The 14,319-nt window shown below is 48.1% G+C and overlaps 2 protein-coding genes across 2 annotated transcripts in view; one reads left to right on the top strand and one right to left on the bottom strand.

Annotated features, from left to right (window-relative positions):
* Positions 1-4,034: 4,034 nt before the first annotated feature.
* On the top strand, positions 4,035-6,402 carry LOC115554070 (E3 ubiquitin-protein ligase TRIM39-like). The gene is made up of 2 exons (XM_030370681.1): positions 4,035-4,182; positions 4,287-6,402. The coding sequence occupies exon 2, from the start codon at positions 4,289-4,291 to the stop codon at positions 5,915-5,917; it is 1,629 nt and encodes a 542-aa protein (XP_030226541.1). The 5' UTR covers positions 4,035-4,182; positions 4,287-4,288; the 3' UTR covers positions 5,918-6,402.
* Positions 6,403-8,323: 1,921 nt separating this feature from the next.
* The window catches only part of pole (polymerase (DNA directed), epsilon), a 35,753-nt gene continuing 29,757 nt past the window's right edge, over positions 8,324-14,319 (bottom strand). The window contains exons 42-48 of the mRNA XM_030370680.1: positions 13,839-14,055; positions 12,760-12,894; positions 12,438-12,631; positions 11,597-11,797; positions 11,140-11,265; positions 10,183-10,272; positions 8,324-8,696 (exon numbers count right to left, since the gene is read on the bottom strand). Coding sequence (XP_030226540.1) covers positions 8,574-8,696; positions 10,183-10,272; positions 11,140-11,265; positions 11,597-11,797; positions 12,438-12,631; positions 12,760-12,894; positions 13,839-14,055 — 1,086 coding nt within the window. The 3' untranslated portion in view covers positions 8,324-8,573. The remainder of the gene's footprint in view (positions 8,697-10,182; positions 10,273-11,139; positions 11,266-11,596; positions 11,798-12,437; positions 12,632-12,759; positions 12,895-13,838; positions 14,056-14,319) is intronic.

Raw genomic sequence — 14,319 nt, 5'->3', positions numbered from 1 at the left:
GGGACAATCAGATTAGCCCCATTGAGGTTAATGACCGTTTGGATCGATGACTGCACACTCTGGTCCAGGCACGGCGCCAGGATTCCAGTTGTGGATGGGCCAGACCAATTGTGGGTGGTCCTTAAATTAAACACGTTATCAAATCCCTGTTTAACCTAATACAAATGACTGACTAATGTACTGTTATTATCTGTGGATAATTGAGATTTGAATAGCTAGATGCTCTTTAAATATTTTGTTGCATTGTAAAAAGTAACGCTAACCCAGGGTTAGGGTTAGGGTTAACCCAAACGCACCATACCTGGCTGTGCTTTAGCGCGTCACTGTACAGACCAGGGGCCGTATTATGGTGCGTTCACTCTCCTGGTGATAACGAGACGGCTCGTCGGTGATGACGCGCACGTTTACGCGTATTTCCGACAGCGACCGTTCATGTGCACTCCGCTTGGAATCTAGAAGTTCTTCTTCGTCAGCGGTATATATCACACCAAGAGGATTATCACCACCATCTGTTTGGCGTGGAACATAGGTTCTGACTGATTGTCGGGGATCATGGAAGCTGCAAGAAATATATTGTTTGTTGAGAAGCACATACAGTATTGCCACAGTATGGAGGGCTACACTTGCCCTTATCTACAGCTGGTTTACCAGTACACAACCTTTAAAACTGAGCAAAGTCGATGGCAACAGACGGTTACAACGTCAATCAATAGTAAAGTGTAGACATGGCAAAAAATATGTGATATGATGGTTGATTCTCTTATATTGAGTCAAACTTTCTCACCGTTCAAAACTTTTGCGTTGAGGTCCGACATGGTCATGCGCATCACTGGTAAACAATGAGTCACCATACGTCACCAACTGGGCAACTCTGTTAACTAAATTTGGCCCCAGTTGCCGAACGGAAGTAGAATCATAACAGCGTCATGAGGTGGCGTTCACGCGAACTTTCCGACTTCGCGAAAAGGTTTTTCCCATAATTCCCAGCGATGTGAACGCACTTTTAGACCCTGGTCTGTAGCCTGCACGTTCAAGAGAGAGAGATAAAAATACGTACAATTGAAAGAAAATAAATGTTATGAACTACAGTGTTGACTGATTTGTGCCAAGGTGTTTACCTAAAATGTGTATTCACGAAGTGATCCATAAATGCCAGTCCACTCGGTTCCACACGGCCAAATTCATTGTCACGATCGCCATCATCATCGTGGTCATCGTCCTCTTCATCGTCGTCATCATCATCATCATCATCGTCTGGCTGTGGAATGTTTCTCCGCTTGCATAGGTTGTGTAGAATGGCACATACAGTGATGACTGTGCTTGCCCTCTCTGGGGTGAGGCGTATTTCGCCTTGGAGGACATGAAACCGACGTTTCATTTGCCCAATTCCTCTCCCCACAACATTTCGTGTATGTTTGTGTGCTCTAGCATATATGGAAGAAAGCATTAAACAATAATAAATATGGATTCAACAAATAAAAGGCGTAAAAGAGCCAATACGATGTGTTTTACGCATAGGACTAAGCGTAATCTACGTAATCACTTGCATGTTATACTTTAACTGTGCTCCCGGTTGTGGATTGAGGTAGGGTGTCTAGAGCCACGTCTTGCAGGGATAGCCACGGTCACCCAGCAAGTGACACACAACTGTCTCAAAAAGCAGCATCAGACCGCTCCATTAAAATGCGCGAATCATGGGTAGCTCCAGGCCACTTTGCAACAACATCCAGTAGGCTATGTTAAAATGTGAATCAAAAACAACCTGCGTGTTGATGGAATGCACTATCTTCCTATTGACGAACACGTCCTCATCTTTTGATGGCGCAATTATTTTTATGTGCGTCCCGTCAATAGCACCGACCACACCGGGCATACCTGCAATTGCTATGAAGTTGGCTTTGATCCTGTGTAATTGTTGAATGTCCAAAGGAAACCGGATAAACTGTTGGATGATATGTGGTCTAGAGAGCGGGTTGATAGTTTGGTTTATGGCACGGCTGACTGATGGTTGCGATAATTTTAAATCGTCGGCACTGCAAAGTTGCATTTCCCCTGTTGCTAAATAACGTAGTGTGGCCAAACATTTTATTTCGGGAATAATCGGATTATTCCTGTTAGTCGGGGATGTTATTGAATCCCGCACTAACTCCACAACAAGTTTAATACCCTCACGATTTAGCCTATATCTCTTCATCAACTCACAGTCTTACATTGTCTCCAAAACATTTCGTCTCGCAGCCATTTTACGATTCTTTGTGAATAGGTCTTACTGAGTTAGGAGTCCTCTTGAGTACTTTTAAGCTCTCCTAGACTTATGCCGCTTTTCCACCGCACATGTAGCTCGACTCGACACGACTCGACACGACTCGACACGGTAGCAGCGCGGGTCGTTTTCCACCGCAAATAGTAGGCCTACCTCCTGCACGTGGGCGGGGTCGGCTGCGCGAAAGGGCCGTGATGTATTTTTGTACGCAACGCAAACAACACCTACGCAACCCACACATGGACAGAACCCATATAACAACAATGGAGGACATCAATAACATTACTATTATTAGCTGGCATGTTGAAGAAGTTGAAGAAGTGGAATATGCGGTGCTGCTATGGCTGTTACCAGCATGGTTGCCATGTCGCTCTCGTGACTTCGTCACACTCTCTGGCCAATCAGTGGCCGGCCGTCTGCCGACGTCACCTTTTAGCATCGGCTCAGCTCGCTTGGAACCTAGAGCGAGGCGGTACTAAAAAAAGCAGCCACTTCAGGTACCAGATACCATGTTTTCGCGGTGGAAACGCAAAAAATGCGAGCTGAGTCGAGTCGAGTCGTGTCGAGCTGGTACCATGCAGTGGAAAAGCGGCATTAGATGGTACCTTTAGCCCTAAAATACTTTGTGAATTTCTCTTAGTGAAAAAAGTTAGGAGTCCTAAATTTAAGAATGACACACCCATTATTTTTAAGAGTTACTCCTAAATTCGCCAGATAGGACATACTTTTAGCCCTATGATCCTTTGTGAATACGGCCCCATGTAGGCTTTGACTGTAATTGTCGTCATGAATCGAATATTTCCCACATAGTTTAGTTATGCTCGCATAACATGAGGCCGACTATTTCAGAATTCTGTTTAATTGCTTTAAGTTTTCAATTGTTTTTCGATATCATTAGCAACAGACTGAGCATGGCCTATTATACAAATGCATTCAAATGTAGCCTAGGCTACGAGACAACAGCCTACCGCCAATTCACGGTCATCCACGAAGATAACAGCCCTTTGACGCAAATCGGATCAATTTCAATAAAGTTTGCTGCATTGCAAATATATAAAACATTTCAGAAGCCTTTAAAAAGATAGATACGAAATGAAAATATATGACGTTTTTTTTTTTTAAGAACATTTTGGGTGGGCCTGTTGAACAGTGGGTGTCCTATGTCCGTCAGGCACATCAGAGACGTAGCTCAGAGACGAGGTTACACAACCTCGTCTACATAAGGTTGTGTAACTCTCAGAGATCTAGGTATACCTGCTTTTAATTCAGTGGAATTATCTGCGACATTGTTAATAATAATAATAATAATAATAATAATAATACATTTAATTTAGAGGCGCCTTTTTTAGAGGTTCGTCTGCCCTACCCCGAGTCACATGACCTGGCAACTTTCCGAGGTTAGAGTCTTGGAGCCTGCCTTATATCACTAGTGATATACAAACAATAATAAATAACAACCATAACAGCACATATAACCTGAGCACACAGGGAAGACTGTGGAGAAAATATCAGCCAAAGTAAAAATCAAGTCAAATGTATTTGTACAGCTCTTAATCAGTTGGTCACATATCACGAGCATTTATTGTCTTCCCGGGCTCTCTGTGTCCAGTCTTTTAATGGTTGAACATATTTGAATGGCGAATACAAGAGAACACATCGATGCATTGAAGTAGCCTACACGGTTTATGAATGCGCCCAAAGAGTCTGGAGGTTGGAACGTCAGTGAACTGTGTCCGTGGGGGCGGAGCCAGGAGTTAGGGAGGAGCCATGGGTTATGGGAGGAGAGAAGAGGACGTTTGGTCAAAGAAGCGAAACCTAAAATAGAAACCAAAGACATCCGACGTGGAAGCAGATCCCTCGATCAGGAGAAAAATAAAACGCATTTTGGACTAAATAGTCTGACTGACAGATACAACAAGGTAAGTAAAACAGCACAGTTTTGAGAAAGTTAAAACTTCTCTTCCCGTTATGGAATTAGAAATATATAGTTGCTCAAAACATTAATCTTGTCGTTTGTGTCTAGGAATGGCCTCTGCTAACACTTGCTGGTCTGAAGAGAACTTTTCATGTTCCATCTGTCTGGATCTGTTCAACAATCCAGTTACCACCACATGTGGACACAACTTCTGCAGAACCTGTATTACAAAGTTCTGGGATGAACAAATCCAGTACAAATGTCCTGTTTGCAACAAGCTTTTCAGCATAAGACCTGATCTACAGGTCAATACCTTCTTATCAGAGTTGGCTGCTCAGTTTAGAACAACCGTACGAGTAAAAGAGAAGCTTTTTGTTGAACAAGCAGAAGTTCCCTGTGACTTCTGTACTGGGACCCAGCTGAAAGCCGTGAAGTCCTGCCTAGAATGTTTTATGTCTTACTGCCAAACCCACCTGGAGCCACATCAGAGAGTCACTCGCCTGCAGAAACATCGGCTGGTCGAGCCTATGGACCGTCTGGAAGACAGGATGTGTAAGAAACACGACCGACTTCTGGAGCTCTTCTGCCAGACTGAACAGGAGTGTGTCTGTCAGTTCTGCACAGAGGGTGACCACAAGTCCCATCCTGTTGTACCTCTAAAGGAGGAATATGAAGTGAAGACGGCCAAGCTGGGGGAGATAGAGGCTGAAGTTCAGCAGATGATCCAGGAGAGAAAACAAAAGATTAAGGAGATCACAGACACAGTGGAACTGAGCAGCAAATATGCAGACAGAGAGATAGCTGATGGTGTGCAGGTCTTCACTGCTCTGATAGGCTGCGTTGAAAAGTGCCGGGATGATTTCAACCAAACAGTTAAAGAGAGACTGAAAACCACAGAGAAACGAGCTGAAGACCTCATCAAAGAGCTGGAGCAGGAAATAGAAGAGCTGACCAATAGAAGCTCAGAGGTGAAGCCCCTCTCACACACTGAAGACCACCTCCACTTCCTCCAGGCCTTCAGATCCCTGAAGGATCCTCCACCCCCCAGGGACTGGACCACGGTGGAGGTCCGTCCTCCGTCATACGCAGGGACCTTGAGGAGATCCCTGGATCAGCTGGAGGAGACACTGAACATGGAGATGAAGAAGCTGCGTGATGCTGAACTGAAGAGGGTCCAGCAGTATGAAGTGGATGTGACTCTGGATCCTGATACAGCTAATGTCTGGCTCATCCTGTCTGAGGATGGGAAACAAGTACATGATGGAGGTGTGAGGAAGAAACTCCCAGACAACCCTAAGAGATTTACTGATTGGTTTACATGTGTTCTCACGAGGCAGAGCTTCTCCTCAGGGAGATTTTACTTTGAGGTCCAGGTTAAAGACAAGACTGAATGGCGTTTAGGAGTGGTCAGAGAGTCCATCTACAGAAGAGGTTATACAGGGTGGACCCCTAAGAAGGGTTACTGGAGTCTTTACTACTGCTATGATGTGTTGGTATTTAGTGATGACCCTGCTGTCCGTCTCCCTCTGAGAGCTGAGCTCCAGAAGGTGGGGGTGTTTGTTGATTATGATGAGGGTCTGGTCTCCTTCTATGATGTGGAAACCAGGGTTCATATCTACTCTGCTACTCGCTGCGCCTTCACTGAGCCTCTCTATCCATTCCTCTGCCCAGCCTGCAATAATTATGGAGGTAACAACTCTGCCCCCCTGATCATCTCACCTGTCAATCAAACAGACTAGGACCTTAGTTTGATAATAAAATAATCTAACGACCTCAACAACTAATGTTCGATGAAGGATAATCCCTACTATGTGAGATCTGAGAGATCTGCATTAATGTCCCCTACTGTCTTTTAACAAGAAGTTCTTTAAGAATATAACCCCGTTGTTGAATACAACTCATTATAAATGGTGAGATTACACTATAATATTTGTCTGTTTTCTCCTGATTTTTTTTATGAATTGAATGCTATAAAATTGTGAACAGTTGCTGTTATGTAGAACATCTTTAGAGGATTCATTTGTATAAATAATAATTGTCGTTTATTAACTTTTCTATTGGTTTTACATTCTGTATAGTGAATGAAAAAACAATACAATGTTCTTTACACTTTGATTTTAACTTATTTTGATCATTTTGAGTTTGATGGGACGTTTTAAATCACTGAAGGATTGTAGAAGGTTTGTAGTTGATGAACAAGTAAATTTATCTCCAATACAACCCATAATGTGTTACACAAATGTTTGAATGTGTGTTTCACCTTCTCCCCGATGGTCTGAGAAAATATGGGAGGAATATTAGTATTATGGCATCCAGTCAAAAGCTGTATGATGCTGCTCACCTTGCATGTTGTGGAGGAACAACACCTCATTTATGCATTTTCGATCTTGGGGGCCTGCTTTTCTTTAATAGGTCTGTCTAATTTGTTACGTCCCAGCTCGGTAGGGAAAGTAGAGGCAACAAGAAACCAGGTATTTTTGATAAAGCAAAGTTATTTATTAACAAGGAGCTTGGATATCCAACCACCACAAACAGGAGGTAAACAACGCAGGAAAAAGGGCCACTGGATGCTGGTAAAATAAAAAAATAACTTAGGGAGGACTCCAAATGACAGTTAGTGTTATTAGTGTTGTTAGTGTTAGTGTTGCTAACAAGGTAAAGGCTTGTTGGTTTTAAGTCTTGTTTTAACACTTATCCTGGCCCAGTCCCCAGGTAGCTAACAAGTGCCTCGGTTTCCTTAAAGGGACACTGTGTAAAAATGACTCCCATCTAGTGGTACAATTGTATATTGCATTCAAACCAATAGTGCTCGCTTGTTCAAAAACTACGGTGGGCAGTATATGCCAAGAAGCTGTGTCATGACATCCAATACTACCTCATCGAGTCATTCGCGTGATGATCAGGTTTGTTATTTCAAGCAAATTTCAAACTGCATTGAATCATTATTGTAAGCTAATGATGCATGAGTAATTACTCCTCGAGCAAGATAGTGAATTAGCATGGCCTATTATACAAATGCATTCAAATGTAGCCTAGGCTATGAGACAACAGCCTACCGCCAATCCACGGTCATCCACGAAGATAACATCCCTTTAACGAAAATCGGACCAAGCCTCAATATCAACAAAGTTTTCTACATTGCAAAAATAAACATTTCTGAAGCCTTTAAAAAAATATATCTATACAAAATATATTACGGTTTTTTTTAAGAACATTTTGTGTGTCCTAGGTCCGTCAGGCCCACCCATAACGCCTTGCCTGCTCTGGTCGCTGCGGGAAAGCTTGTCCTCACCTCTGATTATTAACTGTTCATGTGTTCATGTGGGTCCTATTATCACATTAAAACATTAGTGTTCATTCTTTATGATACAATGCGATGTCGCAGAGTGGTCTAGTGGTCTGGGTTTGACTCCCAGGCACCCGTACCCTAACCTGCTTGGACAAAGCTGACAAGCGAAATTACTAAAATGTTAAATTTGATTTGATCTGACATGAGTAATTTGTTAATGACTAACATTTGTTACTCATTCAGAAATAGTACGTTTATGGGGAGAACGGTGTAGCCTAAAGCTTTTCCAGTCTGGGTTTGTGGAGACGCTCTTCTCTACCAGGATGCCCTCAAACCCGACATCTGGTGGCCGCTGTGGTGTACTGCAACTCATCACCTGAATACTGCTTCTGCATTGTGCTGTCGGCCTGCACTTTCTGTCGATGACTGTGTTACCGTGACAACAATATATGTCATTGATTTAATGCAGAAGGGATTTACGATGGTAACGCTATCGCTGAGTGGGAGGCCTGATGCCAGCACGAGGTTCAGAGTGGAAGCGCATAGGAGCGCATGGAGCCGGGATTAAGGCGGTAACGCATATGAAGACTAGTAACCGGGAGTCAAACATTTCAGATTTAGTTAATTCAGAAAGAAGATATGACCCATTATGACTCCACCCCTTACACACTGGTGACTCCGCCCCCTACAGACAATGGTGACTCCGCCCCCTAGAGACCCTGGTGACCCCGTCCCCTACAGAAGGGGGCGGAGCCTCAGCAGAACATCATTACCATGGGAGACAGCGACAGATGAGATGGTTGACGTCGAAGATGAGGGAATTTGATCTGAAGTAGAACACAATAAACAATCCGAGTAACGTGAAATACATTTATTAAAAATGTTGAAGCAAAAATGCAGTTCATATACAGAAAATAGTACACACAGAATATCAACAATATTAACAACCCATCTCAAAACAAGGTTTAGAGAGGACAGAAACGAAACATCGGACGACTTTTTAGTGCCCCTGATTGATGGGTGGACCAAGATGCATGATGGGAGCTGACTCTGTTAGACAGGATATGAACAGGGGGAACGCCCATATAAGGAGAGGCCTAAGGGGGTCAGTGCACACTGAGGTTGATCTGCGGGCTCATGGTCAGCAGCCAATCGATGGTCTCCTCCAGGAAGACCATGTTGTAGTGAGCGGCGATGCTGCGGAACACCTTGATCTGCTCCGAGAAGCTCTGAGGAGGAACAGGAACAGACGGGGAGGAAGACCATCAACACAGGAGGATGAAGACCATCAACACACCAGGAGGGGATGAAGACCATCAACACACCAGGAGGGGATGAAGACCATCAACACAGGAGGATGAAGACCATCAACACACCAGGAGGGGGTGAAGACCATCAACACACCAGGAGGGGATGAAGACCATCAACACACCAGCAGGTGATGAAGACCATCAACACACCAGAAGGGGATGAAGACCATCAACACACCAGAAGGGGATGAAGACCATCAACACACCAGGAGGGGATGAAGACCATCAACACAGGGGGATGAAGACCATCAACACACCAGGAGGGGATGAAGACCATCAACACACCAGGAGGGGATGAAGACCATCAACACACCAGGAGGGGATGAAGACCATCAACACACCAGGAGGGGATGAAGACCATCAACACAGGGGGATGAAGACCATCAACACACCAGGAGGGGATGAAGACCATCAACACACCAGGAGGGGATGAAGACCATCAACACACCAGGAGGGGATGAAGGCCATCAACACACCAGGAGGGGATGAAGACCATCAACACACCAGGAGGGGGTGAAGACCATCAACACACCAGGAGGGGATGAAGACCATCAACACAGGAGGATGAAGACCATCAACACACCAGGAGGGGGTGAAGACCATCAACACACCAGGAGGGGATGAAGACCATCAACACAGGAGGATGAAGACCATCAACACACCAGGAGGGGGTGAAGACCATCAACACACCAGGAGGGGATGAAGACCATCAACACAGGGGGATGAAGACCATCAACACACCAGGAGGGGGTGAAGACCATCAACACACCAGGAGGGGGTGAAGACCATCAACACACCAGGAGGGGATGAAGACCATCAACACACCAGCAGGGGATGAAGACCATCAACACACCAGCAGGTGATGAAGACCATCAACACACCAGCAGGTGATGAAGACCATCAACACACCAGCAGGTGATGAAGACCATCAACACACCAGCCGGTGATGAAGACCATCAACACAGGGTGATGAAGACCATCAACACACCAGGAGGGGATGAAGACCATCAACACACCAGCCGGTGATGAAGACCATCAACACAGGGGGATGAAGACCATCAACACACCAGGAGGGGATGAAGACCATCAACACATGGTGATGAAGACCATCAACACACCAGCAGGTGATGAAGACCATCAACACACCAGCAGGTTATGAAGACCATCAACACAGGGTGATGAAGACCATCAACACAGGGGGATGAAGACCATCAACACACCAGGAGGGGATGAAGACCAACAACACAGGGTGATGAAGACCATCAACACACCAGCAGGTGATGAAGACCATCAACACACCAGCAGGTGATGAAGCCCATCAACACACCAGGAAGAGCTGATGAGGGGGGAGGGATGATGAGGGGTGATTGGTGATGAGTGACTGTGGTGGGTGATGACTCCTCACCTTGGTTGTGAAGGTGAGGTCGAAGCTCCCAGCGCAGCGGCAGTAGATCGGCATGTTGGCCTCCTTCACACCCTTACACTTCACACAGGCCTGCACACACACACACACACACACACACACACACACACACACACACACACACACACACACACACACACACGAAGTGGCGACGGAAACACAAAGATTAGGAAATAAAGAGTTTGCCACGACAATATTCCTCAATGATAGCAATAGAAAGATGATCCTATTGTATATTATGTTGTTTCTGCTCTTGTACTAAGGTGTGTTCTGTTAACATAAATACACTTGAGGGCGTATGGCGAGGCCTCTGAAGATATAAATAACCTGTGAGGGTGAGGGTGAGGGGGTGAGACTTGTGGGGGTGAGGTGTGTGGGGGTGAGGTGTGAGGGTGAGGTGTGAGGGTGAGGGGTGAGGGTGAGGGGTGAGGGTGAGGGGTGAGGGTGAGGTGTGAGGGTGAGGTGTGAGGGTGAGGTGTGAGGGTGAGGTGTGAGGGTTAGGTGTGAGGGTTAGGTGTGAGGGTTAGGTGTGAGGGTGAGGGTGAGGGGTGAGCTGTGAGGTGTGAGGTGTGAGGGTGAGCTGTGAGGTGTGAGGGGTGAGGGTGAGGGTGAGGGTTAGGTGTGAGGGTGAGGGTGAGGGGTGAGGGTGAGGGGTGAGGGTGAGCTGTGAGGTGTGAGGGGTGAGGGGTGAGGGGTGAGGGTGAGGGTGAGGGTGAGGGTTAGGGGTGAGGGTGAGGGTGAGGGTGAGGGTGAGGGGTGAGGGGTGAGGGTGAGGGGTGAGGGTGAGGGTGAGGGTGAGGGTGAGGGTGAGGGGTGAGGGGTGAGGGTGAGGGTGAGGGGTGAGGGTGAGGGTGAGGGTGAGGGTGAGGGGTGAGGGTGAGGGTGAGGGTGAGGGGTGAGGGTGAGGGTCAGGGTTAGGGTTAGGGTGAGGTGTCCCACCAGGTCCTGCAGGGTGAAGCTCATCAGCTTCTTCTGCAGCGCCTCCACCAGGGACGTCTCGATGAACTCCGTCTCGTACTGCGCCCGGCAGTTAGAGCAGAACCACTGCGGCAGGACTGAGCCGTCCTGGGGGCACAAAGAGGACCCTTAACTCTCCCAGCTCGTATCCACTGTGGATCAGCTCCTCCTCCTCCTCCCCCCTCCCCCTCTCCCCTGTTCCTCCCCCCCCCCTCCTCCTCCTCCTCCTCCTCCTCCCCCCTCCCCCTCTCCCCTGTTCCTCCCCCCCCCTCCTCCTCCTCCTCCTCCCCCCCTCCCCCTCCTCCTCTTGCCCCCTCCTCCTCTTCCCCCCTCCCACTCCTCTTCCCCCTCCTCTTCCCCCTCCTCCTCCTCCTCTCCCCTCCTCCCCCTCCACCTCCTCCTCCTCTTCCCCCCTCCTCCTCCTCCTCCTCTTCCTCACCTGGGCCAGTGTGGGGTCCTTGCAGAGGTCGAGGTCTCGGCAGAAGTTGCAGCTGTGGCAGATGACCTCTGGCAGGATGTAGGAGTTACAGGGGTCCCTGAACTGGGCGTGCTCCGAGAACTCGCCCACGTCGACCAGCCGCAGCAGGTCCCTCTTCAGCTTGTTCACCTGGTTGGTGATGTTGGCGTCCAGGGAGAGCACCTGGAGCGCAGAGGGGGGGAGACGGAGGGTGAGACACTGATCCCCGTCTGTGGTCGGCTCTCTGGAAGGATCACGCCCTCCATGCCTCCTCAACGACACCGTCTGACTCACAGTTTGGTTTTGAATCTAGAAAATAAATGTATGGTTGTTTCCTACGTTTTTACAGATGATCTGAATATACACAAACCCAAACTTACTGTACGTCCACCCCAGAAGCGGTCGCTCATAAAGTTTTGCTGCAAATATTTATGTTCGTTTTGGTCGCTCAAGTCTCTCATGACGTACAATTCAAAAGTGCCTGCCGGTGTTCCCTGGGATCCACGCAAGCGAAGAGCGTCTACATTCCGATTGGCTGTCATAGTAATTTGCATAAAGTTCAACAGTTCTCAACTTTTTTTGGACGCTCTGGTCGCTCAACTTTGGCCGCTGGTAGCGTTGGTCGCTTTGGTCGCTTTGGTCGCTTTGGTCGCTCTTGCCCATAGAAAGTGAATGACTTCCGGCAATTTGGTAGCTCAATTCGCATCTGGTGTGGACGGACAGTAAGACTGAGACTGAGAGACAGACAGACACAGAGAGAGAGACAGACACAGAGAGAGAGACAGACAGACAGACACACACACAGAGAGACAGACAGGTGCACCTGGCAGACGTATTTGATGAACTCCAGGGCGGGGTTGTTGAGGGGCAGGTGGGAGCCCGGCAGGGTGGGGAACATCTCCGAGGGCTGGGTGACGCTGCGCGTGGCCGCCAGCTTCCTCTGGATCTTCTGGGTGATGGTGAAGAAGCTCTGGGTCAGCTCGTTGGCCACGTACTCCTGGGAGAAGGAGATCATACCTGGGGGAGCAGAGGGTACAGGGTCACCTTCCTGCTGGGGTCTCTAGCACTACGATGCAACAAGGGACGCTCATGGTTCGGCGGCTCGCGATGAGCTCACAGCCCCCCCCGTGACATCATCAGCGTACCAGGAAGCGCCCCCAGCTCCTCGGCCGCCTGCTGGGTGGCCTGGCTGCCCCCCGCCCGCCTCTTGACGGGCGTAGCCCCCGGCGCGCTGCGCCGAAGCTCCTCCTTCATGCTGTGGTAGACCGCCGCGATGTACGCTGGGAGGAGACACAAACCAGTAAGGGCTTTAGAAACAGACCACTGGGAGGAGACACAAACCAGTAAGGGCTTTAGAAACAGACCACTGGGAGGAGACACAAACCAGTAAGGGCTTTAGAACACAGGACCACTGGGAGGAGACACAAACCAGTAAGGGCTTTAGAACACAGGACCACTGGGAGGAGACACAAACCAGTAAGGGCTTTAGAAACAGACCACTGGGAGGAGACACAAACCAGTAAGGGCTTTAGAACACAGGACCACTGGGAGGAGACACAAACCAGTAAGGGCTTTAGAACACAGGACCACTGGGAGGAGACACAAACCAGTAAGGGCTGTAGAAACAGACCACTGGGAGGAGACACAAACCAGTAAGGGCTTTAGAACACAGGACCACTGGGAGGAGACACAAACCAGTAAGGGCTTTAGAAACACAGGACCACTGGGAAGAGGTTATAAACCAGTAAGAGCTTTAGAACACAGGACCACTGGGAGGAGACACAAACCAGTAAGGGCTTTAGAACACAGGACCACTGGGAGGAGACACAAACCAGTAAGGGCTTTAGAACACAGGACCACTGGGAGGAGACACAAACAAACCAGTAAGGGCTTTAGAACACAGGACCACTGGGAGGAGACACAAACCAGTAAGGGCTTTAGAAACACAGGACCACTGAGAGGAGTTATAAACCAGTAAGAGCTTTAGAAACAGACCACTGTGAGGAGGTTATAAACCAGTAAGAGCTTTAGAAACAGACCACTGTGAGGAGGTTATAAACCAGTAAGAGCTTTAGAAACAGACCACTGGGAGGAGGTTATAAACCAGTAAGAGCTTTAGAAACAGACCACTGGGAGGAGGTTATAAACCAGTAAGAGTTTTAGAATCAACATCATTAGTTCTTATCATTAGTGATCAACGATGGTTATTGTCGATGGTATTTACCAGAGACGATCATGACAAAGTACTTCTGGCAGGAGGCCGTCTGGGGCAGGTACTGCATGATGTTCCAGTTGCTCTCAATCAGGTCCTCCACCTCGTCCACCTCCCCGTCCAGGTCCTCTTCCTCCCCGCCCGCCTCCTCCTCTTCCTCATCCTCACTGCCGTCTTCCTCTGCGTCCTCACCGCTCTTCCTCTTCTTCTTCTTCAGGAGAGCTGCGTCCTGGCGACCGGGGAAGAGACCAGACTCAGCATCAGGACCCCCGCAGAAGACCCTCCCAACCAGCTCCGAGCCAGCTCCGAGCCAGCTCCGAGTCAGCTCTGAACCAGCTCTGAACCAGCTCTGAACCAGCTCCGAGTCAGCTCAGAGTTAGCTCAGAGTCAGCTCAGAGTCAGCTCCGAACCAGCTCTGAACCAGCTCCGAGTCAGCTCAGAGTCAGCTCAGAGTCAGCTCAGAGTCAGCTCCGAACCAGCTCTGAACCAGCTC

Source organism: Gadus morhua, chromosome 11 (genome assembly GCF_902167405.1).
Source record: "Gadus morhua chromosome 11, gadMor3.0, whole genome shotgun sequence".
Classification (NCBI taxonomy): domain Eukaryota; kingdom Metazoa; phylum Chordata; class Actinopteri; order Gadiformes; family Gadidae; genus Gadus; species Gadus morhua.
Note: the sequence above shows the minus strand (reverse complement) of the source record. Positions and strands in the feature narration are given on the sequence as shown.

What these genes read in the sequence shown, in the direction of transcription:
- LOC115554070 (XM_030370681.1), top strand. Translation starts at nt 4,289, where the DNA reads ATGGCCTCTGCTAACACTTGCTGGTCTGAAGAGAACTTTTCATGTTCC.